This window comes from Apis florea, unplaced genomic scaffold, assembly GCF_048593485.1.
Source record: "Apis florea isolate Af1SG1 unplaced genomic scaffold, ASM4859348v1 contig_3081_pilon, whole genome shotgun sequence".
NCBI classification, from domain to species: Eukaryota; Metazoa; Arthropoda; class Insecta; order Hymenoptera; family Apidae; genus Apis; species Apis florea.
In genome coordinates this window covers 3,117,999-3,143,664 of record NW_028256703.1, presented here as the reverse complement: position 1 = coordinate 3,143,664, position 25,666 = coordinate 3,117,999, and the positions used below count along the sequence as shown (strand labels likewise).

The following is a 25,666-nucleotide window of genomic DNA, read 5'->3' as shown; positions in this document are numbered from 1 at the left end:
TTTATATGTATAATAAATTCCTTAATGATATTATATTCTTTATATAACAAATATTTTTTATCTAAATAAATTTAAAAAATAATTGGTATGTAATTGCAAAAATATATTAAAAAATTCTTTTTATGAATAGAAAAATCTAATATTAATGATTTTAATATTGGTAATAAAAGTAAAATCAAGAAATAATGTCACTTTATTTCGATACGCGAGTACAAAATCCAGAAACAGCTTCAATAAGTACTCATGCAATTTGGCATGTTAATTATCCTTTGTTGGCTGTAGCTGCATATTCTCAAGATAAGGGTGGTTTTGTAACAATTTATGATGATCAAGGAGAACTTACTCAAGATGTAGAATCACCTAGACATTCAGTAGCTCAAGTAACTGCTCTTGGATGGCATCCAGAAAGACGATGGCTTGCAGCAGGGTGGGAAAATGGAGAATTACGGGTCAGCAATCTTTTGAATCTTATAAGAATGCTTTAAAATGATAGAAATAAAAATTTATTTTTACAAATTATCTTTTAGGTATGGCCAGGTGATACTGGTAGCACTGAATTTAACTTAGTAGTTACACCACATCGTGATCCTATTATAATTTTGCAATGGAGTCAACATGGAGGAAGATTGGTATCTGCAGATTCAGCTGGATCTATAGTTGGTTGGAAAATTGATTCAAGAGGTCAATTGTTAATGATGTTTCATCATGAATTGAAAGATTCTTTTGTACAAATAATATTTAAGACTATTCCACCAAAATCAATAACGGATATAAAGTAATAAAAATTAATTTTATATTTCTATTGATAGAATTAATTATAAATTTTTTATGATTTTTAGTGGTTTAGCAAAAGCTGCAGTTGGAGGAGATGAAAGAGCATTAGATATATTTAGTTCTTGGCGTCCCAGAACAGCGGCACCAACAACAGTTGTAACACAAAAAGATAATCATGCTTTTTATATTGGAACTACTAGTGGTGTAATATTTTTTGTTGATAACCAAGGACAATGTACAGAGATTCTGAATACGAATGGTGCTGCAATACAATTAATATTGCATCATCAAACAAGAGATTCTCTAATTGTTATGACAGAAGGTTTAAATATAGGACATTTTCAGACAGATCCTATTACTGGCCGATTGACTGAATTGACAAAAGTAACTAAATTTTTTTTCTTAATATTTCATTATAATATGATATAAATTTTGTAAAACTATTTTTTATGTAGGTAAAACTTAGCAGTAGATATGATATATTACGATCTGGTCCAGCAATGTGTTGGGCAGGAGGAAATACTTTAGCAATTCTTACAGGAGAATTAGGCGTTCGTTGTTGGGATCTTCATAGTGGCGATAGTTATGTATTAACTCCACCAGATTCATCTATTGGAAGCATTGCCACACCACAGGAAATTTGCACAAGCATATCTTTTTGTAAAAATAATGGTAGCAATTTATTTATAATACAATATATTTAGAAATATATTTATTATTTAATTGTTAGTTATAATATTATATAGGTACCTTAGCTGTTGGAACTAATTTAGGAACAATTTACTTTTGGAAACGTAAAATTGAAACAGATTATGATGAAAATGGTTGGCCACATGTACCAGAATCTTGTAGCATTCATGGCACAGTAAAACAACTTACATGGGGTGCTTCTTTCCTAAGAAATCCACTTCTTGCAGTGAATTGTATTACTAATGTTTTTATACTATATCAACAAGCAATGTGTGCTGCATATAATGATAGTGTTTGTGCTAGTCAACTCAGTTCTACTCAAATTCTAATAGAATTTGATGAAATGAATTATACTTTAAAAACTGATATTCAAGTGCAATTTGTCGCTATTAATAAAGAGTATATTGCTGTTGCTTCTGGTAGACAAATTGTGATCTATAGAATTCATATTGATACATCTTTTAATACTACTTTAATTGCAAATTTTAATTGTGATACTGAAAAATTATTAATTTATGATCATACTTTAATCATTCTTACTCCTGTAGTCATACAATTACGATCAATGGAAGGCACTCTTATTCAAATGCTACCTACATTACCAGAAGAAGGTGAACCAATTACTATGGATTTGACTGGGCAATATTTAACAGTTGCATCTTTAAATGGAATTTTAAAAATTTGGGATTTAAGCAAACGCGAGGCAAAGTTACATACTAGAGCAATGGCAACTTATGAGGCAATTACTGATTTTGCTGAAATTATTGAAGCAAGATGTAACGCTGATTGTCGTTGCGTATCTATAACTGTTGCAATGACAAATTTAATGCCAAGTTCAATCTTATATGTTTGGGATATAGAAAGTGATCAGATACACGAATTTGATTTTGCAGAATCAAAAGATATGGATGAAGATGATACTGATTTATCTATAAAATGCAAAGGAAGATTAGTTACTGCTCATTATTGGGACATAGAAGATCCCAGGTTATTAGTATGTCGAGCACAAAGATTGGAGACAAGAGATTCCAAATATTCAAAACAAAATAATGAAAATGATTATGACATTTTAAAAACTACTGTAGTTTTGGTATCAATGTTTGCTACGTCAGATCATGGGATTGTTGTACAGGATATAAAGCCAATTAAGGATGAAAATTGTAGAGTTTTAGGTGTTCATTCTCCACACATCATTATTTTAAATTCTGAAAAAACAATAAAGAGAACTAGTAAAGTAACAAAATTACTTATGAGGGATTTTGAGGAATTGGGTATATGCGATTCTGTTACGAAGAAAGCTGTTCTAGATTTCAGCTTTCATATCAGTATTGCTAATATGGAAGAAGCTTTTAAGTCGATTAAATCTATTAAAAATGAAGGTATCTGGAAAAGCTTAGCGAGAATGTGTGTGAAAACAAAGCAGTTAAACATGGCTCTTTTATGTTTGGGCCATATGAAACAAGCGCGAGCAGCAAGAGCTCTTAGAGAAGCTATTAATGATAACAGTTTAAATCTGGAAGCCAAAGTAGGAATATTAGCAGTTGAATTAGGATTATATAATGATGCTGAACGTCTTTTCCGCGAAGCAAAACGATTAGATTTATTGGGCAAACTTCTTGAAGCACGTAATAAGTTTAAAGAAGCTATAGAGTTGGCAAAAAATGAAAATAAAATTTGTGAAAAAACAAGTTATTATAGTTATGCTAAAGCTCTTGAACAAGAAGGTAAAATAGCAGAAGCTATAGAAATGTATACCAAAGCAGATTGTCATCGATTTGAAGTGCCAAGAATGTTATTCGTGAGACCTAGAGAACTTTTGGCATATCTTAATAATTCCGACGATTCGGAAATTAAAAATTGGCATGCACAATATATAGAATCAACTGGCGATATGGAGGGAGCATTGAAATTGTACGAACAAGCTAAAAATACTCTTGCAATGACCAGATTGCTTTGTTATTTTGATAGAGAAGATGAAGTTAGTGAATTAGTATCACGAACAAATCATGCTGCATCTGCATATCATTTAGCGGCACATTACGAGTCAAAAAATAATATACCTCAAGCTATTCATTTTTATACTATTGCTAAAGCTTACACAAATGCAATTCGATTGTGCAAAGAACATGATATGTTCGAGGAATTATGGCCTTTAGCTGTATTAGCTTCAAGACAATCACAGATAGATGTTGCGAAATATTATGAAGAAAACGATCAGTCAGATAAAGCGGTTTTGTTGTATCATAAAGCTGGTTTATTACATAAAGCGCTAGATATTGCTTTTAAAACAAAACAATATAGTGCTTTACAATTAATTATTATGGATGTCAATGCGGATTCTGATCCTGCTTTAATAATAAAATGTGCTGATTATTTCGTTCAAAATGAGCAGATTGAAAAAGCAGTAGATCTATTTGCAACTGGAAAAAAATATTTGGAAGCTTTGGAATTAATACAGAAATACAATATTTTGTTAAGTGAAGATTTAGCTGAAAAAATGACTTTGGATAAAGTTGATAATGACGTAGATCATGAAAAGATACGAATATCTATATTAGAAAGAATAGGTGAAATAGCGTTCGAGCAGGGAAATTATCATTTGGCAACAAAAAAATTTACTCAAGCTGGTAACAAATTGAGGGCTATGAAAGCCTTATTAAAATCTGGTGATACCGAAAAGATTTGTTTCTTTGCTCAAGTTTCTAGACAAAGAGAGATCTATATCATGGCTGGAAATTATTTGCAATCATTAGATTGGCAAAATCAACCAGAAGTATTAAAAAATATTATTAATTTTTATTCTAAGGGGAAAGCAATGGATTTATTGGCCAATTTTTACGTTGCTTGTGCACAAGTAGAAATTGACGAGTTCCAAAATTATGAAAAAGCTCTCGATGCTCTGAATCAAGCAAGTAGATGTTTGGCAAAAGTAGTAACTCCAAGAGATCTCGATATTCATAAAAGAGCGATAGATTTAGTGAACAATAGGATAGCGGTGGTCAGACGTTATTTAGATATTAAAAAGTAAAATATTACTTTATTTTATATATAGCAGAAGAAATTAAAATTATGATTAATGAAGTATTATTAATTATTATTATACAGGTTGTTTGATAGAGGCGAAACTGCTGCAGCAATGCAACAAGTGCATCAATTACTCGATTCTCAAGGACCAGACTTGGAACAATCAATTCGTCGTGGCGATTTATTTGCAACTATTACTCAACATTATATTGATATTGGTGATACAGATAAAGCACGTGCTAGTATAGAAGAATTAAAGCGTTTAATACCTGGCATAAATTTGGCTTATTATTTCAATGTCAGTGTATTAGAAGCACTTGGTTATAAAATGAAAATTCAACGAGAAGAAAATTCTGATAAAGAGGACGATATCGAAGAACTTTTAGGAGAATAGCTATATAAAGTATTTACATGCATTGAATTAATGTAATCCGTCCAAAAATGTGATCGTAGATATTAAGTATATAAAATAGTCTGATTGTTATACAATGTTTTTATGATATAATTTGAAAAATATAGTATAGATTTTATTTAAAATGTGACATTTATATCTATAACACGTTTAGAAAAAATCATCATTTAACGTTTATTAGTCGGACTTATACATAAACAGCCTTATTTCTTAATGCCATAATATGTCTTAGAAAATAAGTTTAAAAATGAATATAATTTGGATAGTAATCAGCAATTTGTTTATTGCCAATTTCTTATTAGATAAAGAATAAATACACGAATTACAGAACAAAAAAAAAAAAAAAAGAAATAAAATATGTATTCAATAATTTTTGACTGTAATCATTGAATAAAAGAGATAAAATCAAAATATTCTGTCTATTTCTATTAAAACATTTTCCCTGATATATAGAATCTTTCTGCTGGGATCACTGATTTTTTATCTTATTTTGGTCCAACACTGAAAGTTCTATCTTTGATACAGATTTTTCCTTCAAATTTTCACCATGTCAAACCAACAAGGTACCAAGAACATTTCAGATACACTAAATTTATTCAAACAGCTTTCTCTGGTGTCGGTTTTTTACATGGCGACGCAACTTCTGTCTCTGGTTCGTCGGCTTTCCGTTTCTTACGCACCAAATGAGATATATCACTAGCAGGTTTTTGAATTTTAGGTGCAGAATCATTGTTACCACTTGGTCCAGCACCATTTGAACAACCACCAGCTACTTTGCTTTTGATACCCTCTATGACAAGTTTGCAGGCTTCTTGCTTGAAGTCCTTCATATCTGAAATCTTCTCTTGGATTTCTGGCAACAGTTCTTTTAATTCTTGGATCTCTCCTTCTACAGTATAGAAAGAATCATCCGTTTTAGGAGGTTCTTTTATTTCTTCCAATTCTTTTATACGCGTTTCCAATAATTCTGTGGCTTTATTAAACTCTTCGATGCTAGCGTCGAATTCGTTGCCCAAAGAATGAGCTAATGCAAGCTGATAATGTATCTCGGCTATTGCCCTTGGCTCCCGAGGCTCAATCTGTTGTAAAAGGTCCAAACACCGATGCAGATCATTCAGAGCACCTTGAAAGTTTCCTCCCTCCATAGCCACCTCTCCTAAGAGTCGATAAGCATCGGCTAATAATTTCCAACCTGTCTGACCACGTTTTAGCAACACCAATTTCGCAAGCTCTAATACTTCCCAAGCGACCTTTAATTTAAACAATAAACATTTATTAAATTTTATAATTTTCAATGTTCAATGAAAATTTGTATAAGAAAAAATTTTAAATAAAATTTGATTAATGCAATCTTAATTTAAATATTATGTATAATGAATAATAATAAAAAAATAAAAAAGATTTATAGATATGTAGATAATTTATATATAGATAAATAATTTTGTTTACAAACCTGTAGATTGTTGACTTCATCCTCTTCATCTTCATTTCCTATATCCTCACCATCATTTTCTCCATTTTTCTTTACATCTCCATTATGATCAGATGAACAAGATGGTCCATTAGCGTGACTTATATCCTTACTAGAACCAGCTGCAGGTTTCTCATCTTCCTTTTCTGGCTTTTCTATCGCTTGTTTCGTTATTTTACTATCTTCTGTCTTATCAAGTTCTGATTTTTCAACTTCTTGCTTTTCATTATTTGATTCTATTTTCTCTTCTTTTTTTTCAGCTTCTGGTTTTTTAGATTCTTGGTCAGTTTTCGAATCTTCAGCTTTGTCCTCAATAGCAGTTTTCTCTTTTTCATCGCTCACCGTACCATTATCCGTATGATCTTCACTCTCCTCGTCTTCTTTTTCATCTATGTTGCTTAATTTTTCATCCTCAGCTTCTTCCTCGTCTTCTTCATCATCCTCTTCAGTTTCTTCTGTACCTGGTACTCCGCCACCCAATACCCCAGCTTCTTCTCTTGCTAGACCAAGAAGAGCCCGACCGTATAATAAATAAGGCTCACCAAGTTCATCCGCAGTATCTCCATGTTTTTCAGCAAGTAATTGACAAGCTTGTGCCAATGCGGTTACAGCCATGGTGTAATCTCTCACTAACAAATGTCGTTTTCCATGAGAGATTGCCGTAGCTGGATCGGTAAAGGCTGCACTTTCGGCGACATCGGCCATCTTTAACATAAAGTGCATATATTTACTTTTGAAACAATATAAGAATACTTGAAAAATTAATTTTTTTATTAAATTTCTATCTACAACATTTTATAAAAACTAAAAACTGCTTGATTAATAGTGTATAGTATTTTAATTTCTTAGATTTTTCGATCATTGCTAAAAAAATTTCAATCTTTCGTTAAAAAAAAAAAATCTTTAATTATACGCCCACAGAGTATCGATAATATCATGATGCGATTAAAACGTGTACAGAATATTATACCACCTACGCGTGATACGTGTCGATGTTTTCTACATAGATCATATTTAAAGTCAAAATAATGCATTCTTCTCTTCCTAATGTCAACATTGACTAAATAAATATGGAAAATCTTTAAGATTTTGCAGGAATTCAACTTGACTAAAAGTAACTTACGATTGTGCGGTTAAGCAACTCGAACACGTTTCGGATAAGAGAATGACATTTAAATGTCGAGTATTATATCACTAATATTATTAACATTAGCACAATTGTAAGTAGCCTGTTAACAATCATAGTTTTCTATTATAAATGACTAACAAACAAAGCGCTTTTTTCACAATTCAATCAAAAACTCTCACAAAAATAATAGAATTCGCACACGCTGATGTAAATTAATGATAGACAGTTTTTGAAGACTTATTATGTTTTATAATTTATTATCATAATATTTTTACTTTAAAGCTTTTACCATTCATACTGATAATAGCTCAAATTTTTATATTGCATAAGAATTCTAGAAAAGAAAACTATCATGCTTGTTATACCAAGTTTCATTGAAAGTTTAATGCTTCGACGAAATTAAAATTTGTAAAATGCCTTCCAAATGATCATATACCAGAAAAATTCTTTTAATGACGACAGGGTAAAGAAACAGTTCTTCGTAATCCAAAGAAACAACGTTAAAAACGCTAATGCGGGAAAAGAACTGTTATCATCGTTAATAATAAAATGCAGAATAAAGAAAACTATCAAGAGAATAATTTAGGAAGGAATGGATCGAATTAAAGAATGAAAAAGAAGAAGAAGAATAACGAAAAGAAATGATGTCTCATCTGTCTGAGAAAGAGTGAGAAAGAAGAGAGAAAATGATCGGAGTGGGTTGTCTGCAGCATCCGGGTGGGGTGGTTAGTTGGGTGGTACGTCGGTCGATTTTCGTGCGCTTCGACGCAGAACGGAGAGGGCGTGCTGATCGTTTGCCCCCTTATAGTAGTGGAGAGTCGCCGAAAACACCACGAGCTCCGGGGGTGTTGATTGGTCAGTGCGTAACTGGCAACTGTCGGTACAGTTGTGCAGCTTTCAGTGGGCTGCCAGCGGTCGCCCTGGGCACCACCTGCATGGATGGAGCCTACTCGTGTACCCAGGGCCCCTGGTCCACGTCTTGTTTTTCTCGTTGCGACGCTAGCCCTCACTTTCGCAGGTAATCGACACAATTCATTGCGTTCGATGATCCTCCCACTTGCTCGACGTCTCGTGTCTCCGTTTAGACGGATCTAAGGTCTAGACCGGCTATGCAATAATCAAAATCCATCTTACGTAATGAATAAATCGGATAAGGTGGTTTATTTCCGTTATTGGCTTCGTAGACGCACGAATGAATGATATATAGAATGTGCTTCTTCCAATCCTGTGTATAGACTCATTCGTTAAAACCATCAGCTGATCCGAAGAATCGTGTCACTAGGATATTATGAAGGATGATCTAAATATCACCATGTTCCCATCGTATTTCCAATTTGTGTGGTATAATTGAATTATGTGAAAAAAGTAGTGTGACCGATAAAAAAACTTCCAATAAATACATAGATCTATCGTTTCATCACGTTAATTGATACCGGCGTATGTTTTTAATGATGCATCGATTAATTGCGTATTTAAAGTTTATATTAAATCCTTGTAAAATGAAGAAACACGTGGATAATGATACTTTTATTCTTGGTCCAGAACGAAACGTCGCATTTTGCAGCGTCATCGCATTTAATATATATCTGTATTTCACATTTGATGACATTTATTCTTAGCCTTTATTTTTATCATTCTATCGTGGCTATTTGAATGCAAAAAATAATATAATTTAATGAAATTATCTGAAAACAGAATATATATATATTGTTATTGGATATCACTACCATAACGATACCATGTGATAAACACTTTATTCATTCGATAAACATTTTATTCATTTTCACTCTTTTAAGTGTTCTTTATTTTATTGATATCTCTTATTGCTTTCCTGAAAGATTTCTTTCTGGTAGAGAGGTCAACAACCACCGGTTGAATTCATTGCACCGTACATTTTTTTCACCTGAGAGATATGGTCACTCAGAGAGAAGTGCTTCTATATCCTATTATATTCAAGAACCCTTGCCAATGGCAGCCACTAGATTTCTTATGTAATAAAATTTTCTATGGCATACAAATCTATCTATGGCGCGAAAACGATGCCTCTTCTTAAGGTTTCTCGTTAAACTTTTAGCATTCTTTGCTGTCAATATTGGCAAACGTTGTAGAATCTTAGAATCATTGTATATTTATCCTTAGGAAAAAGAAATTCATTTCTAGCAGTAAAGTTTATGAGATGCAATAATAGCTAAAATAATATAATTCAGTACATATCATCAGACGTTTCAGATATTATTCATGTACAAAATTATTGTACATTTCTTTATAAAGTAAACATCTGAAAAAATATGATGTATTACACGTGAATATTTTTGAAATCATATAAGTTTTACAAATATCGAGACAATTCATTTTTAAAAGTAGATAACTTTTAAGAACTTTTAATAAATGCTTCAAATGACTGTTTTCTACATTCCATTTATGCACATTGACTACCAACTTATGAAGATTTAAAATAATGAGAACATTCCAACAGAAAGGAACGTCAATACCTTAATAGAGAATTGTGTTTCATCTTTGTTCTAGCGACCGGGTTATTGTGTGGTGCCATAATGTCGGATCACTGGGAAGAAGTTGGCTGGGATAAGGAGGCTCTAACTCATGCGAATGTTACACTCACGTGGTATTTGGATGGACAAGTAGCAATGGTAGAACCAACATCCGGCCACAGAAACCATCATCCTACCTTTCTCGTACCAATGTACGGTGGTATTTGGATCATGTGTGTCTCGCTTACTGGTAAGTATACAATTTAATAAATTTTAAATTAAACTTTGTTAGATATTCTTACGTTTAGAAAATACGTTTAGAATTTAAAACTTGCATGGATCTTTTGAATCTTATGTCGATACACCATCGATGAGATTTTTTAATTCGTTATTAGTTTTTAAAAAAGCTTCACTCGTGAATTTTATTCATAAAAATCGCACCAATTTTTTCTTTATAAATTAAACGTTTTTTCAACCTTAAAACAGTAAAATATGTCAGAAAATATTACTATTCGATGAATAGTTCTTGAAGCTATTTGTTTGAACGTGAAAAATCGATTTTGCAGTGTAAATTTTCAATGATACACAGTGCACACACCTCACGTAATCACCTCGACGTATCTACAATGATGCGGTTCCGTATGAACCGGTGTTCTATACATGGATACCACCTTGACTCTGACCAAGCTATCGACCAGTCGATTACGATCTGAAATATTGTACTGTCTGACTAGGCATGCCGTGACCATGAACATCTTGGATGTTTCTTCGTTGAAAACTTTGTCCCAATCACTTTCACTGTGCTAAAAACTTCATTCAAACGAAACGCAAATTAACATATTAAACAAAGATTTCTTTTTGCTTCTTAATTTTTTTTTAATTAAACAATATTGAGTTTTGTAAATTTAACTAATCACAGATAATTTATTTACAAAATAAATGCTATATTAAGGACAAAAATTATCAGATAATCAGTCTTAATGTTGATATTATATATCAATAGCTTCCACGAATGAGATTTTTAAATTAAATTAAATTAAAGCATTAAATAATAACACTTGAATGTGTTGCAACAGAGAGTTGCAACATTTTATCTTCTTCAATGAGAATCAAACTAAATTTAAAATATGAATATTCCTGAGAAAGGAAATTTTAATAACGAGAATCTTTTTAGAACAAAAAACAAAAAAAAAATAAGAAAGCAAAGAAAAGATATTAAGAAAAGAATTTGAATAATATGAAATAATATTTGAACACCATTAAAAAGAAAACAATAGTTAAATAATAAAAAAATAAACTACAAAAATGGTAATTTGAATAATAATAACAAAGAAGATACAAGAAAATTTGTATACATGAAAATGTATGAATAGATTCCGAATAATCGATACTTTCTACTGAAACCCGTCATATACACTTATTTTCTTCGTTTTTATAAAAACAAATAGTAAGTAATATTATAATAATTTCATAAAATTCAAAGAAAATGTTAAATAGAAAAAATTGGATCGTTTTTTCGAAAAAAAAAAGATTGAACAAAAAATCAATCAAAATATAAAAGACTAAACAAAACATCATAGAAAATACAATATGTTTTAGATTAGATGTTTTGAACATTTGGTTGAGAGAATTGTGTATCACATAAAAAAAAAAAAAAAAAAAAAAAAGAAAAAAAAAACAAGAACAAATTTCACACAGTGCAGAAAATGAATCGAAATATGAAGATACATTATTATTAGAAAACAATTGTATATGATAAATATTCAAATCGATAATCATTGCTATCGATTTGTTTTGCATTTTAGCATCAAGAAGTGCAGTTATTATCACAAAAAGTTATCGCTATAAAATACGATAAGATCGTCCAATTTAATAATAATCTTATCAATCAGAAAATATTAGAAAGAAGGATACAAAAGATGTCATGAATAGATGCGATTTACTTTAAGATCATCATTTGACCATATGTTTATCTATGTTTCTCTATGTTTGAGAAAAAAAAATTATAAATTTTTTCCTTATTAATGCAATTTATAAATAAAATAATAATTTTATTATTAATTTTTTTTTTTGCATTCTTTTACGAGCAACGTAATTATTGTTATGTATCAAAATACGATCTCTTGAAACAAGAAAATGCATGGAAAATTTTCTTATTTCCTTTCTTTTCTTTTTTCTTTTCATAACGATTCAGTAATATTGAAAATTGCAACGTGATATAACGAAGTCATTCTTTCATATTTCTCGACGTTTTATCACGAACTTACTTGTCAAGAATCTTTGTATTCTCGTCCAAAAAGTTTAATTGAAAAAAAAGACCAACGCCAGAGTTGAAATTTCAATATTTCTACGTTTTCAACGATTATCTTTTTTTTTTACTTATTGGATGATTTTTCACTGTTGATTGTATGCTCTGAAGTTTAATTTTCTTGCCCTATTGGGAACAAGAGAAAAATGAAAAGGCTATGATTACTATCTGCTTTTCTTCAAGCCGAAGTACCTATTCAACTCGTTGCTAAGTATTTAAGTATTTTCTTTAGCTTTTTACACTGGAAGTTTCTGCTATGGGAAAATATGAAAATTAAATAGAGAAAGAAATAGTAATGAATTTAGAAGGATAAAAAAAGTTATAGCGCTCTTTATAAATAAGATGAATTTTTATCATCGAATAAACTTGACCTTAGCAAAAGTACTCAATTTCTTCGTTTAGTTCCTCCTTTTTTCTTTTCCTTTTTGGAGAACTTTCTTTGATGGTTTCTGGTCACGCCAAGCACGAAACGTTACTGTTTAAATCATACGGTGCATGTTCTTTATGTACTAATATTTCTCTATGTACTAATGTTCTTTGTGAAAATCAATCTAAAATTCTTGATTCGCAAATGTTGAAATTATCTCGTGATATTTGATGTTTCTATATCCATGCAAATAATTTGTACATTCTTTAGAGACAATAAATATCTGAAATTCTTTGTTAAATATGTAATTTCGAAGATGTTGAAAATTTCATTAATGAAATTACTTTTTTTTTTACTTAACCTACATTTATCTTAAAATATCATTGTTCATTTGTTGAATGAAAAGTGAGATACGAGGGCAGATAGAACAACCCAGATCTGATGAACTTGAATCGAGCTATTTCTGCTTCAGAATTTATTATTACTCAATTCTCCAAGTTTCTACGGCCTTCTAACCCTCGTCTTCCTGACATTTCACGGAAATCCATGCTTCGGAGGTTCATCCTCTCCAACGAGCCGATAGTATTCGGAATCTGATATCGAATCTCACGCTCCAACTATTCGGCGCTCTTGGCTCGAGATTTAATTTGACTACTCATTTCAAGTATTAAGTATTTCGAGTTAATCGGTCACATAATAAATCCGTGTATACAATCCTCCATGCACGGAAATACATTTTATTGTTTCTTTTCGAATTAAAACCAACCCATACTCTATTTTCATTTTCATTTTCTAACTGATCGATTTCACTTTCATATTTATATATTTCTTTATACATTTCGTTGCTGTCGTGCTAAAAAAATATGAAGCTTTCCAATTAAAAATCAAAACATATAAAAAGAAATATCTTGTCAATTTATAATTAAACATTCGTTAGAATTTATAATGAATCCAAAATTATATATAAAAAATATATTACTCGAATAAGAATTCGGTAAAAATTTGCTCCTCTTTGATACTTTTTCAATAAACTGGATTGAATGTTTTTACGCTCTTTCATCATATTTTTAACACGTGAAGGGAAACTTTTAAGGATCGTTTAATTAAAAATCGGGGTGCAAAGGAACGAGAGAAGTGGAAACCTACCCGTTCATAATTTCGTTCCATGTCGTGCAAGAAACAGCGTGAAAACCACGTCATTTCTTTTTTTTTTTTTACTGCTCACGTTTCAGAAGAGGAAATACGACTACTAGGTCAGGTAGATTTTCCGCAAGAGAGGTGCATTAACTACTTGACGCCCGACGAAGCACACGAAGAGATTCGTGCCGCCTGGCAAAATCGTGAGTACACCTTTTTTCTTTTCTTCTTCGTTTTATTTCCACGATGATTGACACGATCACTATTGCTAGATTGATTTCTATTTATGGCGACTGAAAATTAAATCAATACAGTATAATTTTCAATGTTTCTCCACATAGACAAAGAATAGCTCAAACAAAATTAGTTTATCGATTACTCATTGAAATTTCGCAGTAGGTTTAATTTTGAATTCGTTTGCTTCACTCAAATCGATTATTCTTTTAAAATTTTATTAAAAATTTTCCCTCTATTAAATAGTATTCGAGCATTTGTTATATTTCAATGAAATGTTTTATAAGCAAATTTCCTAAACAATTCCAACAACAATAGAAATGCATGTTGTTTCGCAGGAATGCAGAACTTGAGTATCTCCTGTTCTCTAGTTTGTTTGATCATTTTGGGCACGGCGGTTCTCATTGGATTTTTTGGACTTTGCAGACACCAAATATCAGCGGTCCTTGTTACCGGTGTGATGTATCTCTTAGCAGGTGAGTTTCTTTAAAATTCTTTTCGAAACGTCATTATAATGTTAATCCCATTAATCGAATAGATTTTATCGATTTAAAACATTTTAGTTGCGTGAAACCCGGTAACCACAAAGATTTCTGCATACTTAAGAAGTCGACCACAAAATAAGCTGTTCTAAGAGTGAAATACATTGTTAAAAGTTTCAAGTTTGGTTCACGTAAATTTCTCGTGTTTATTCATCGATGATAAATTCACGCAAAAGAAAGAAATTGGTTTTCAAAAGTAAGCGTGAAGAATGAAAGTACAAACCAATAATCACAAGTGTCCAATTTACATTTTCGTTGAACTTTGTATACTGAATTGTGCTATGAAATAAGCTTATTTTTTATCAAGACTTCAATAACTTTTCAATGAATAACAAAAGTGTTTTCTCATTCAACAAAAGAGTTTCTTTCTTGGCACCAGTAGTTGTCGTCGAGTACGATAAAAGGCAAACACCTCTCGCTTCTGATAAGACGTCACCCAAACACTCCAGGCTACACCGCATTTTTCTCTCATATCTTTTTCTTCCAATTAACTCTTTTGTTTTTCTTCTTCCATTGACTCAAAGTCGTTACGGAGTTTTATTATTAAAATAAAAATAAATAAATTCAATTATTTTTACTGGAAAAAAATTTTCTTCTAATATGAAAAAATTATTTTAGCCACGTTCGCATTGTTTACCCTGACGATTATTCACTTCAAGAGAGCTCAGGATCGCGGAGCTCGAATACTGGATGGCCCTGAGGATGGTGTAATTGGTGGACCGGTTTCTCGTAATGTTCTCAAGGCCAGACGATTCACCAGCTCCTGGAGCATGGATTTTGGATGGGGTGGTGTTACGCTTTGCGCCCTCGCCTCGGTAGCGTGGATCTTGCTCAGCAAAATAATGCGTTTCAGCCCCATAGCCGCTATGATAGCGTAGCAGTGGGAGGCCTTCGAGGTCTAAGGTCGTTTCCAACAGTTATGAAAGAGCGTTTCGATGTCGTCGCCTTTTCAAACATGTTCCAAATCTGTGGAGCGAGATTGCGTTCGTCCATAATGGGAAACAGGTCACCGGGGACGATTGTGTAGACTGTTTTGTTCTAATTAGAAAGTGAATCAACTTGATGGGCAGCTCAATACCATGAATTGTTTTGTAAGCTGTGGAATTTTCATTGTGTAAAACAATCAATTTGAATGAAATTATTCACAGTTTCTAAAATGAGAAAGTTTAGGCTGAAAGTTTAACATTTGAAGGATTAATTACTTGAAAATAGGGTACGACATTGAGACAAATTTTGAGAGTATTTTTTCCAGAAATGATATCATGATTGAAAATGACCACCTCGAAGGCAATTTGTTTTATTAACAGATAATGTGTATTGCATAGTGTTTGTCAAATTTATAGAACCTATGTTGAATCTGTCTAAAGCATGGCAAGCTATGGAAGGAGCCTAATTTTTGGGCTAACCTTCTGTTTTATACAATTTATCTAACAATCTCTAATCTTTGAAAAAAAAAAAAAAAAAAAAAAAACATACATAGTTGGGTGAAGAACTATATGTAGAAGAGGGATATATAAGTTTTAAAATAATATATCTTTAAGTTTTCAAAACTTTAAAGTTTTGCACAGATTTATGTCCCGATGGAATAATTCAAAAATCCCCCTTTTCATATAGACCTTTACGATAAAATAAATTATTTGCAAGTGCATGGATATAAGATAATGTACAAGAGGAAAGTAAGCTTTTTGGATTGAAGAACTATTATTCAATGATAAGTAGAACAGAGTACACGTTTATCTCAGTTTTGATTTGCAGTCAGATTAGTCAATTAATGTACAAGTAAAGAAAACCTTTACTGATTCTAATCTATCTTTTTTAGACATAATTTTAATATACTTCTTATATGATCTTTTTACACAGTTGCAATAGATATATTTGAATTTGCGTAACAATTGATTTGGTATAAGAATATTTTTATGAGTTGTAGAAGTTGAGACAATATTTGTTGACCTCTGCTTGAAAATTTCGACACAAATTGTAATATAACATAGATGCATATAGTATAATTCGATCGCCTTATAATTAGAAAGATAAGCATGTTTGTAATATGCATAGCATAGCAGTAAACTTGTTCGAGCCAATACAAGCAACGATATGCGTGTTTGCAAGAAGAATTTAGCTTTTGCTACGACTTGTTACAGCAAAAAAAAAAAAAAAAAGGAATTATGCCAACAAAATGTATCATATACAAAGGATTGTGAATTACAATTACAATTCGTCCATTAAGATTTAAGAAAAAATAAAGATGCTTTGATTATGGAAGCATCTATTATATACCCGGAGACTAAGTTTTGTCTAGTTCATTGATAAAATGATGAATAAAATGAAAAAAAAAAAAAAAAAAAAAAAAGAAACGAATACGCTTGCAAAACTTTTCTCCGGTTTAGTTTATTTAAAACGAAACGCATTTTCTGATAATATTTTCTTGATTGTCATATTTTTTACCTGACCCTTGTTATTTGTTATATTGAAATGAATATTAATGTATCATAAACGCAATAAAAAGAATAAGCTATGTATAAATAAAAAAATTCTTTTGTCTTTTCATTCAATTTCATCATTAATAACACGATATTTTAAAACTGGAAAAAAAAAAAAACTTTTGTTTTGTTATGTGAAAGGTTATGTTTCGTTAATGGTGTTTGCAAAGATATGGATCTTGATGAATAGATGCACACACGTATCAATTTTCGTGTACGTGTATCATTTAAATATGGAACACGTGACCAGACATTACAAGTGTATATGTAACGCGGGAGACATGCTATATATTACAACCTACACATATGTACATCTGTTCATAAATTCAACAGATTATTATTTAATGTCGTAAACAACAAAAGTAGTATAAGCATGAGCTCATTGTACTAAGAATGTACGTATAAAAATAAACTACGTGTTACGTACTATTTTGTTCGGTAAAACAATTCAACAATATCTTAATTTACGAACGTGCAAATATTTAATTACTTAACACTACTATTCATATATATATACGTTCGTGTGTATAATGAAAAAATTAGAAATATCGATAATATACGTAGAACACAAAGAAAATACGCATACCTCGATAATCGTTCGAATCACTGGACGTCTGATTTTTTAACGTTGAACACACTTTTATCGTTCTTCGTAGATTGTACGCGACGTTTTGAAAATCACAAGCTTTACTTTAATAGTTTACAAATAAATTTATGTACAGGATCGCAAGGAGATTTAACGGAACGACCGTTATACCAAACAACGGTTTATTACCGGCACGCTTACTTGTACGAGCGTCAAGCACAACATGAGCACCGACTTAACCTGCATTAATGTGAACGGAACTTTCTACTACGCATGTGTGCGCTTATTTTGCCGCCATTTCTCACTTTAGGCGGGAATCGTTGATTTTATTAACATAATACTTTGATTTTTAACGAATCTTTAAGATAGATATAAACTTCAATTATATTTTTAGATATAATATTTAAAATTTTTTATTTTTTTTATATTTTAAATAAAAATATTATATATTAATTTATTTATTTCTAAACAACGTATTATCGAGATAAAACTAATTCGATATATCGATCAAGGTATGATTAAATTTTAAATCTTAAAATTAAAATTTATATTTTCTTTCGTGTTGATTATTATAAAGATATTTAATTTTAAATTTTGAATCAAGAATGCATAATTTATGATTAAAAGAAATAAAAAAAAGTTATGTGTATAGTATACAAAGAATCGTAATCGACTGAAGTACATCGATATTCGCAATCTGCGCAATGAAAATTTTTCAAATTAATGCGCATCTTCCAATATTTCGCGCAGTTTTGGTGGTGCGTCATGTGTGAAGTGATGTGTTGTATCGTGCTGCAAATTTTGGAAGAAAATTATTGAGATTATTGGATACGAATCGGTAAGTACACGAAATATATCAGTTACGTAATCTTTTTTTGATATAGATAACAAGTGATATAAAAATATAGAAAATATCGAGGAATATTCCACACTAGAAAATTAAGACGCCACTGTCCGTTGTTCGTAGTACAGTTTTATTTTTTATTCAAATGTGATTTCTCACTATATAATTATTATAAGATATGGAATTCATCATATCATTAAATATAAAATATAAAATTTTATTGTTCGTACATAATATGCGTAATAAGAATTTGTAAAGTATCGAGATCATATGAGAAACGAGAAAAATAAATATAATAAAATTTAATCTAATGTATATATAAGTTAATATTGATTTAATAGTTATATAGCTGTAGTTCTCTCTTCCGAAATTAATTATCCAGTTATATCCAACGATTGATTTCGAATAAAATTACCGTTGTCGAACGTACTACTCTTCACGGATCTTAAACGTACATCGGTGGAAATTCGATCATTGACATTGTAGAATTCGATAGGTTTTTGTTTAAATTTTAATTTTTTGTACCCAATATCTACTTCGTTTTCAATGTTATCTTGAGAAAGCAATTTTTTGTTTTGTTGCATGTCGTATAATCTCTTCTTAGTCTTTTCCATGATAGAATGTTTCTCGTTATGATAGTTTTTCCAGCAATGCTGGAACTTAAAAAACATGTTACTCCAAATGTAAAATTCTTCAACTGAAATCCGGTTATATCGAAAATTAATAAAAAAAATTTGCAATAATTTGTAATTCGCATAACGATAATACATAAACATATGGGATTTTTATACCGTATAGGAAAAATGTCGTGAGTACGAAGATTATAATAGGAAGAGTAATGTTAGAGAGGAGTGTATTAGCTATATTAAAAAGCGCCGGTCCTTCGCACAGAGTCATCCCTTTCATAGTATTCACCAACCATGGTAAATATAGATAAGGAATGTTGTATTTATCAGCGAGTATCATCATTAACGTAGTTATCAGTCCTGTGATCACGTTCGTTATAAGAATTATAATCTTCAGATCTGTCAAAAGAAAAAAAAAAATTTATTTTATGAGATCTGAAATTTCGAGTTTAAGAAAATTTAAATTCCGAACATTCGAATTTAAAAAAATTTATATTTGAAATATTTAAATTTCGTATTTCTGAATGAATTGACAATTAATAATTTAAGAATATGAAGAAGATAGGAGGAAAAGAGATTGGCGAAACTCTTTAATGATTCTTCTTATTTTCGAACGGTATATCATTTAAAATATTTTTACTGTAAGTTCGCCGAAAAATAGCATTAAATGCCGCCGATTTGGTCACAGGATTTCCATAAGAAGAACGACCTCCGGTTTCCAAAGTAATGCAACTTAAACAATGTATTACGAAACACATCAATGCCAGATACAGTACTTCTACCTAAATTTAATACGACAATATTTCATAATGCAATATTAACATTAACACGAAGTGTAATACTCAACTATATCTTCGTTTAAATTTTTTGTATTCGCCTGTATCTTAAGAAAATTTTCGTTATATCGATCGCTCTCGTTTTTCCCCTCTGTACAAGTAGTATAGCTAACATTTTTTTGTAATTTTAATGGCATTTTAATTGAATTTCATTAAATTATTTATACATAATCGAGTTTTTGGTTATATCGATAGATTATATCCACGTGTTTTTCAAGTTATATACATATATATATATATAACTTGTATTAATAAACAAACGAAATTGCCAAATAATATTCCAATTAAACTGCAATTTCAAGTACGTCGTGTATGATTTTTTTTTTTTATTATACGTATTACAAAATTTTACAATAATTTCAACTAAACTGAATATTTTTTTCCCTAGAATTAATTTCCATTCTTTTCTTTCGTTGTACGTTCAACGAGATTGTCGAGCTTGTCTGTGAAACAAACAAAATACTTGAAGCCAATTATGCACGGTCAGAACAGCCAGTAAAATTTCATCGCGTTTTAGATGAAGTCCATCCAAAAACATTTTCACGCAGAATACGATGAGTTCCACGATAATCACGCATAATTGCATCAAAAGCCAGGGTGTATGCAACATCGGATATTCCTGCAAAATCATAATTACATTCGAAAATACGTTCGTAACTCGAAGATAATCGTCTTCGAATCATTCGCTCACTGTAATTGCACCAAGCATGATTAAAGTGTAGTGCTCTATTCCCAGAATCGAAGTCATTAATTTTAGATCCCTCTCCACGTCCAAAGGGACTACTAAAGGGGAGAAGAATTAATTTATTCGATTATTTCTTTTCTTTTTTTTTTAGTTCTCTCTCTCTCTCTCTCTCTCTCTCTCTCTCTCTCTCTCTCTCTCTCTCTCTCTCTCTCTCTCTCTCTAATCCGAAACTATTATTAACGTACCGGTGTCGTTGTTTCTCGTTTGCGAGGGTGATCTGATCGGTAGCTTGCAATTAATTATTCTGACGATATCGAACGCTGTAATCATCTATCGAATTAAACAAATTTTTATCAAATAGAAATTTCCCCTCTCCATATTATTATACTTATATAACAAAGATTGAGGAGAGATCGAAAATTCTCTCGATGAATCGCGATATTAATAATTTGACAAATTCTCGAATCCTCATCTTCATCGTTTGACAGATGAAACGGATTCGCGAACTCTGGTGTTCTATTATGCAGAAACAATTAAGGAATATTACGATCGACTAACGGTCCCAATGAGGCCGAGTATGATCACGTAGATCGAGTTTCCCATGATGTAATGGTCGCATAGTGTGCACGCCAGTTGTCCAATTTGCTGAAAAATCATCAAGTCAATCATCCAATTTCCCAATATCGCCTCCCTCTCGTTTATATATAAAATTCTTAAATTACTAACTAAGGATACTCCGCTAGGTTCGTTTATCTTTCGCCTACATCGAAATTTCATAGTTTATCCCCCTCGAAATTTTTACCTCGAATTTAACCAACAAGAGAACGATGATGACGATGATCAAGCCTCGTATTTCCTCGCCAAACGTACATGCAAGCTTAGACCACGTGATACGTCTTAATTTCGACAATTCGTAATTGTTTCGAGAAAGCTCCCTTACGATTCGATATCATTCATATATATATATATATATATATATATACATACGTGTATATATATATACATATAAGCATATATTATCTCATTCGAGTAACGGTGACGAACGTTAACGGCGTTGAACACGCGGGGCGAGGACACGTGTGTGTGTGTGTGTGTGTGTGTGTGTGTGCGCGCGTTCGCATACTCACCGAATTTTTGTTTGCGAGCACCGTTTTCAGACTGGAAAATACGGAACGTTTGCGACGACGTGCCATGCTCCAATCGGCCCTCGTTGAATTCTCATAGCCGCGAGTTAATTTCCCCGGGCAAATTTTCCCCGCCCGAAAATATATCCGCCGAAAATTTTCCTCCTTCCAAGGTTATACACAGTTTACACCTTATAATTTCCATTCAATAATCTTTCCTCTATGAACAATTTGAATAACGTTGTGGACATTGCGCGTTTCACTTCAAGGAGTCTAGCCTGTAGTCTCTTTCCATCTCCAGATCGGAACGGAAAAAAACGAACGAAAATTATCGCACCGTTAACATGTATCCCGATAAAATTGAATCGGCGACGAGCGAGGAAGTAAGTCCCTCCCCTCCCCTCCCCTCCTTCCTCATCCCGCGGGAAAAGTAATCCCCCTCGTCCGAGATTGTTCTGATCGCTCGGTTTAAATCGATCGGATCGTCGCTCGTCGTTTTCCAGACGAACGATCGCGATGAATTTGCAACGAGAAAATTCAAGATCACGGAACAAGAGGAACTCTCGACGGGGAAGGCGAAGGCGAAAGAGGATATCGCGAAGGGCTCCGAAAGTGAGATATTGAAAATCTTTCAAGCTCTATTGTTATCCGTATGTATGTTGCTTTTGAGTTATCACAGCGTTCGTTACGGTCGAACGGAGTACAGTATCTTGGAAAGCGGCGAAATCACCGAGGGTTACGCCCATAAGGCCGTGGTCACGTTGAGCTTAGGTTATTCCACGCCCTACGCGATCGTTTCCTTCCTGGCGATCGGCATGCTCGCTTACTCTTTGATCTCGGTACGACAAAATACGAGACATAACGAAATCCAATCGGGTAAAAATCTGTATCCAATCGTTAATTATTGCAGAAAAATCCACGCTGGAGCATCCCATCTATAGTGCTTTATCTGGCCGATCTGGTTTGCAGCATCAGCGGTGCCATTGTCGCGATTTGGCTATTTTTCTCTCATTTCCCATTCGTAACAGCCTTGTCTTACACGTTAGGAACGATTCTGCTAATACGTACGTTTTCACCAATCATCGAAATATCTATATAATCTCTCTCTTCATTTTGCCCCTCAACTTTCTCTTAACTCAAGTATGTATACGTTATATGTTGATATTATTGATGAACGAATTTTTTTCAATTTTACCAATTTTAGTCGGAGAAATTTGGATGTGGCTGGGCGTCCTTCGCTTGTACGAGCAAAGAACGTTCAAATGAACTTTTCGATCGATCAAGACGACGATTGAGAGAAAAGAAAAGGCGAGAAGAAGAAAAGAAAAGAAAAGGAAAAAAAAAAAAAGAAAACGAGTGGACGAGAACGTTTCGTTTAAAATTATATTTTATCAGCTACGTGTGTACAGTTTCGTAATAAAATACATATATCAGTCGTCACGTGAGATGCATCAGTATACTCGAATAAACTGTAGGACAGTTCAAAGCATCCGTCGGACACTTTGGTCTCGAGTTGAGAATCCGAATTTCGGGACAGTAATATAACCTAGATAGAGAGATATTATATATATATATATATTATTTTTTAATTATGCGATTAGCCAATATTTCCTTTTAATCGCATTTTTAATCGATCCTCAAAATCGTTGGAAATCTACCTTGGACAATATTTTTCCACAGCTTCTCTCAACGTATTTTTTCCGTTGTGATGATTTTTCGATATTTCTTGGACAACGAATCCCATGAAAGCTTGACACGGTACCCCGGTCAATTGTATATCGTTTTCTGGCTCGATGGTTGCTAGTTTGTCCGGCAAACATTCTTCTTTGTTGCTACTAGGAGAAAAAAACGGAGAAAAAAAAAAAAAAACGGGAAATTGAGAATATGGCGAACAATCGTCGCGATTAGTTATTTCGAATTTCCCTCTCACTTGCAAAGGAAGCTTTTCACGTAGTCTAAACTGCAGAACATATTCGGTTTAAGCGCAACGCCAGGAACGCTCCAAAGCAATTGCGCCTTGGCAGCGATCTCCAGAACTTCGTCGCCCAATTTTTTCGCAACTTTCGCAAGCTTCGAACTGGGAAGAAAATAAAATGTTCGGGAGAATGAAATCGTAACAGGTATTTTTCGACTCACCCTTTGAAGAATTTCTCGATCGACACGTTGATGTTCCTTATGTTTCCGTTTCCAACTACCAATCGTTGCCTAAGCCTATCCTCTGCACTCAGTGTCGGGGAACGGGGATAATTATTCGAGTCGTTCGATCTGGATTCCAGCTTCGTTCTATCGATGCTCGAACGATTCGAGCTTTCCTTATTATTAGTCGTCTCGTCCCTCATCAAATTTATCAGATATATCTACGGTATATAAATTCGAGAATTATATACCTCTCGCTCTACGGATAGAAAGGAATTTTGAAATTTCGATACATTGAACTCTGGATGCTTTCTAGCCGCGGTCTCGATGTAACAATAATCGGTCGTAGACCAGTTCTGGTTATCCAGTTTGATAAAATACGCGTTGGACGATGCTCCAACTTCTAGGATTGATATATCTTCGAGTCTAAAAGAAAGACGTTTAATCGAACGGTTAGAAGAATTTTGACTCGAACGAGGACGTTCAACGAGAACATTTCGTTTTGCATACGAAAGTCGTTTTCGTGGACACCTGTTACCGACAACGGTGGGCACGCAAATGGCCACCGTGACGAAGATCAAGAACACCACGCTCCCTATGATCAGACAAGCTGCCAGGAACGCGAAGAATAGGTCTGCTGGCCATTTTCGTAGTTGGTTCACTACGCCTTTGATTATCGGTGTCTCGATCGGTAGGTCTGTGAATCTGGCAAACTTGTCGCCATTATTGTCCGGGTAGAGAAGTGAAACGTCTTCTCCAAAGGGATCTGTACAGTTTTTCGATAAATTCGGCGATATGAAGCGTTACACGGATTCGTTAGATTTTTTTCAGGTTTTTTTTTCTTTTAATTAACTCGATTCGACGAGAACAGAGATATCTTTCATCATCGATAACGCATATTTTCGCGCGATACAAGAATTTCAATTTTTAATTTCGTGTGTTTAAGTTAAAAGAGAAAGAAAACTTCTTTTTCTAAATTGTGTAAATTAAAAAAAAAAAAAAGAAAGAAAAAACATGACAATGATCGTGCACACGATCGACAAAGAAATATTAATACCAAATGCACAATTTCCATTCAATGTCAATTATCGTTTTTTCTTTTCAACTCGCGATGAAGTTCGAAATCGTCTCGAGATCGGATCCGGCGCCCGTTTCTCGCGGTGAATTGAGAAAATTGGAGGAGTGGAACGAAAAGGGGGGTGAACGGGAAAGTGGAGTATATCACAACGAGTTTTCAATCTTCTTCACTTACCCTTCGTGTACGGCATAATGTCGATACTTTCACACTGTTAACGTCGTTCTCGTCTTCGGCCGTTTATGCAGTTAGTTCCGTTCGCCAACTCAGCATTTCGCAATAATTGGCCGCATTTAAATTGAGTCACGACGAATTGCCAGATTACGGAGGTGGGCTACGTCGTACCGTTGGCATAATGTTCAAAGTGGAGCATCGAAACGCGTTTTGACCGACGAAATCACGCGAAATGGGAATATTCGCGTGGTAGAATCGCCGACGAAGGTTATCGTTTAAATATCGCTCGCTTGTTTCTCGATACATCGAACTCGATCGTCATATGCGAAACTCACAATTCATCCTATTCTATTTTTGTAAATAAGAAAATAGTACACACGCGCGCGCATATATATATATATATATATATATATATATATATATATATATACATATCTTAAGGCCAAAACGAACGCGAAAGTTAGTACGACGAGGAATCTCGAGTTGAAATTTAATTGCTCCACTCGTTTGTAACTTGATAAAT

At 32.8% G+C, this 25,666-nt stretch overlaps 7 protein-coding genes across 14 annotated transcripts; 3 read left to right on the top strand and 4 right to left on the bottom strand.

Moving 5' to 3' along the window:
- The first annotated feature begins 91 nt into the window (after positions 1 to 91).
- Positions 92 to 5,311, top strand: rempA (intraflagellar transport protein rempA). Its single transcript, XM_012488388.3, has 6 exons — positions 92 to 449; positions 528 to 775; positions 840 to 1,158; positions 1,230 to 1,446; positions 1,521 to 4,488; positions 4,570 to 5,311. The coding sequence occupies exons 1-6, from the start codon at positions 186 to 188 to the stop codon at positions 4,880 to 4,882; spliced, it is 4,329 nt and encodes a 1,442-aa protein (XP_012343842.2). The 5' UTR covers positions 92 to 185; the 3' UTR covers positions 4,883 to 5,311.
- Positions 5,050 to 17,907, bottom strand: Nasp (Nuclear autoantigenic sperm protein). Of its 3 annotated transcripts, none has more exons than XM_086909243.1 (3): positions 17,644 to 17,907; positions 6,354 to 7,076; positions 5,050 to 6,150 (listed from the first exon to the last, which is right to left on the bottom strand). In XM_086909243.1, exons 2-3 carry the CDS (start codon positions 7,074 to 7,076, stop codon positions 5,497 to 5,499), a joined length of 1,377 nt encoding a protein of 458 aa, XP_086765369.1. In that variant the 5' UTR covers positions 17,644 to 17,907; the 3' UTR covers positions 5,050 to 5,496. The 3 variants fall into 3 exon arrangements, with proteins under 3 accessions (XP_086765369.1, XP_086765371.1, XP_086765370.1); XM_086909245.1 differs by lacking the exon at positions 17,644 to 17,907 and adding an exon at positions 13,811 to 13,879; XM_086909244.1 differs by lacking the exon at positions 17,644 to 17,907 and adding an exon at positions 10,121 to 10,240.
- On the top strand, positions 7,084 to 17,108 carry LOC100869552 (uncharacterized). The gene is made up of 5 exons (XM_003694934.3): positions 7,084 to 8,518; positions 10,027 to 10,239; positions 13,897 to 14,004; positions 14,374 to 14,511; positions 15,196 to 17,108. Exons 1-5 carry the CDS (start codon positions 8,440 to 8,442, stop codon positions 15,453 to 15,455), a joined length of 798 nt encoding a protein of 265 aa, XP_003694982.1. The 5' UTR covers positions 7,084 to 8,439; the 3' UTR covers positions 15,456 to 17,108.
- A 689-nt stretch (positions 17,908 to 18,596) lies between the features above and the next one.
- Positions 18,597 to 20,333, bottom strand: LOC147657530 (uncharacterized). 2 transcript variants are annotated; one of them, XM_086909235.1, is made up of 5 exons: positions 19,961 to 20,194; positions 19,754 to 19,895; positions 19,279 to 19,512; positions 19,013 to 19,184; positions 18,597 to 18,931 (listed from the first exon to the last, which is right to left on the bottom strand). In XM_086909235.1, the coding sequence occupies exons 1-5, from the start codon at positions 20,084 to 20,086 to the stop codon at positions 18,862 to 18,864; spliced, it is 744 nt and encodes a 247-aa protein (XP_086765361.1). In that variant the 5' UTR covers positions 20,087 to 20,194; the 3' UTR covers positions 18,597 to 18,861. The 2 variants fall into 2 exon arrangements, with proteins under 2 accessions (XP_086765361.1, XP_086765360.1); XM_086909234.1 differs by having other exon boundaries at positions 18,597 to 19,184; positions 19,961 to 20,333.
- Positions 20,245 to 22,464, bottom strand: LOC147657529 (uncharacterized). 2 transcript variants are annotated; one of them, XM_086909237.1, is made up of 5 exons: positions 21,762 to 22,464; positions 21,193 to 21,279; positions 20,880 to 20,964; positions 20,641 to 20,732; positions 20,245 to 20,568 (listed from the first exon to the last, which is right to left on the bottom strand). In XM_086909237.1, exons 1-5 carry the CDS (start codon positions 21,825 to 21,827, stop codon positions 20,371 to 20,373), a joined length of 528 nt encoding a protein of 175 aa, XP_086765363.1. In that variant the 5' UTR covers positions 21,828 to 22,464; the 3' UTR covers positions 20,245 to 20,370. The 2 variants fall into 2 exon arrangements, with proteins under 2 accessions (XP_086765363.1, XP_086765364.1); XM_086909238.1 differs by lacking the exon at positions 21,762 to 22,464 and adding an exon at positions 21,361 to 21,725.
- On the top strand, positions 21,785 to 23,198 carry LOC147657528 (uncharacterized). The gene is made up of 4 exons (XM_086909236.1): positions 21,785 to 22,141; positions 22,262 to 22,597; positions 22,669 to 22,822; positions 22,963 to 23,198. Exons 1-4 carry the CDS (start codon positions 22,103 to 22,105, stop codon positions 23,022 to 23,024), a joined length of 591 nt encoding a protein of 196 aa, XP_086765362.1. The 5' UTR covers positions 21,785 to 22,102; the 3' UTR covers positions 23,025 to 23,198.
- LOC100871697 (uncharacterized) lies at positions 23,128 to 25,464 on the bottom strand. 4 transcript variants are annotated; one of them, XM_003694951.4, is made up of 7 exons: positions 25,147 to 25,464; positions 24,426 to 24,660; positions 24,188 to 24,320; positions 23,895 to 24,115; positions 23,689 to 23,835; positions 23,417 to 23,593; positions 23,128 to 23,304 (listed from the first exon to the last, which is right to left on the bottom strand). In XM_003694951.4, exons 1-7 carry the CDS (start codon positions 25,160 to 25,162, stop codon positions 23,196 to 23,198), a joined length of 1,038 nt encoding a protein of 345 aa, XP_003694999.2. In that variant the 5' UTR covers positions 25,163 to 25,464; the 3' UTR covers positions 23,128 to 23,195. The 4 variants fall into 4 exon arrangements, with proteins under 4 accessions (XP_003694999.2, XP_086765359.1, XP_012343834.1 ...); XM_086909233.1 differs by having other exon boundaries at positions 23,417 to 23,590; XM_012488380.3 differs by having other exon boundaries at positions 24,405 to 24,660; positions 25,147 to 25,442.
- Positions 25,465 to 25,666: the final 202 nt, after the last annotated feature.

What these genes read in the sequence shown, in the direction of transcription:
- LOC147657528 (XM_086909236.1), top strand. Translation starts at nt 22,103, where the DNA reads ATGTATCCCGATAAAATTGAATCGGCGACGAGCGAGGAA. An exon ending in AATCGGCGACGAGCGAGGAA is followed by an intron (nt 22,142 to 22,261) that starts GTAAGTCCCTCC and finishes GTCGTTTTCCAG; the next exon opens with ACGAACGATCGCGATGAATT. An exon ending in AGGAACGATTCTGCTAATAC is followed by an intron (nt 22,823 to 22,962) that starts GTACGTTTTCAC and finishes TACCAATTTTAG; the next exon opens with TCGGAGAAATTTGGATGTGG.
- LOC147657530 (XM_086909234.1), bottom strand. Translation starts at nt 20,086, where the DNA reads ATGCCATTAAAATTACAAAAAAATGTTAGCTATACTACTTGTACAGAG. An exon ending in TATTTTTCGGCGAACTTACA is followed by an intron (nt 19,513 to 19,753) that starts GTAAAAATATTT and finishes TTCTTTTGACAG; the next exon opens with ATCTGAAGATTATAATTCTT. An exon ending in CACGACATTTTTCCTATACG is followed by an intron (nt 19,185 to 19,278) that starts GTATAAAAATCC and finishes ACCGGATTTCAG; the next exon opens with TTGAAGAATTTTACATTTGG.
- LOC100871697 (XM_012488380.3), bottom strand. An exon ending in ATCGAGAAATTCTTCAAAGG is followed by an intron (nt 23,836 to 23,894) that starts GTGAGTCGAAAA and finishes TTTTCTTCCCAG; the next exon opens with TTCGAAGCTTGCGAAAGTTG. An exon ending in GTGGAAAAATATTGTCCAAG is followed by an intron (nt 23,305 to 23,416) that starts GTAGATTTCCAA and finishes CTCTCTATCTAG; the next exon opens with GTTATATTACTGTCCCGAAA.
- LOC100869552 (XM_003694934.3), top strand. Translation starts at nt 8,440, where the DNA reads ATGGAGCCTACTCGTGTACCCAGGGCCCCTGGTCCACGTCTTGTTTTT. An exon ending in GCTAGCCCTCACTTTCGCAG is followed by an intron (nt 8,519 to 10,026) that starts GTAATCGACACA and finishes TCTTTGTTCTAG; the next exon opens with CGACCGGGTTATTGTGTGGT. An exon ending in TCGTGCCGCCTGGCAAAATC is followed by an intron (nt 14,005 to 14,373) that starts GTGAGTACACCT and finishes GTTGTTTCGCAG; the next exon opens with GAATGCAGAACTTGAGTATC.
- rempA (XM_012488388.3), top strand. Translation starts at nt 186, where the DNA reads ATGTCACTTTATTTCGATACGCGAGTACAAAATCCAGAAACAGCTTCA. An exon ending in AAATCAATAACGGATATAAA is followed by an intron (nt 776 to 839) that starts GTAATAAAAATT and finishes TATGATTTTTAG; the next exon opens with TGGTTTAGCAAAAGCTGCAG. An exon ending in ATCTTTTTGTAAAAATAATG is followed by an intron (nt 1,447 to 1,520) that starts GTAGCAATTTAT and finishes AATATTATATAG; the next exon opens with GTACCTTAGCTGTTGGAACT.
- LOC147657529 (XM_086909237.1), bottom strand. Translation starts at nt 21,827, where the DNA reads ATGGCACGTCGTCGCAAACGTTCCGTATTTTCCAGTCTGAAAACGGTG. An exon ending in TGCTCGCAAACAAAAATTCG is followed by an intron (nt 21,280 to 21,761) that starts GTGAGTATGCGA and finishes ATGATTTTTCAG; the next exon opens with CAAATTGGACAACTGGCGTG. An exon ending in TCATGCTTGGTGCAATTACA is followed by an intron (nt 20,569 to 20,640) that starts GTGAGCGAATGA and finishes ATGATTTTGCAG; the next exon opens with GAATATCCGATGTTGCATAC.
- Nasp (XM_086909245.1), bottom strand. Translation starts at nt 13,864, where the DNA reads ATGACGTGGTTTTCACGCTGTTTCTTGCACGACATGGAACGAAATTAT. An exon ending in TGGAACGAAATTATGAACGG is followed by an intron (nt 7,077 to 13,810) that starts GTAGGTTTCCAC and finishes TTTATGTTAAAG; the next exon opens with ATGGCCGATGTCGCCGAAAG. An exon ending in ATGAAGTCAACAATCTACAG is followed by an intron (nt 6,151 to 6,353) that starts GTTTGTAAACAA and finishes TTTAAATTAAAG; the next exon opens with GTCGCTTGGGAAGTATTAGA.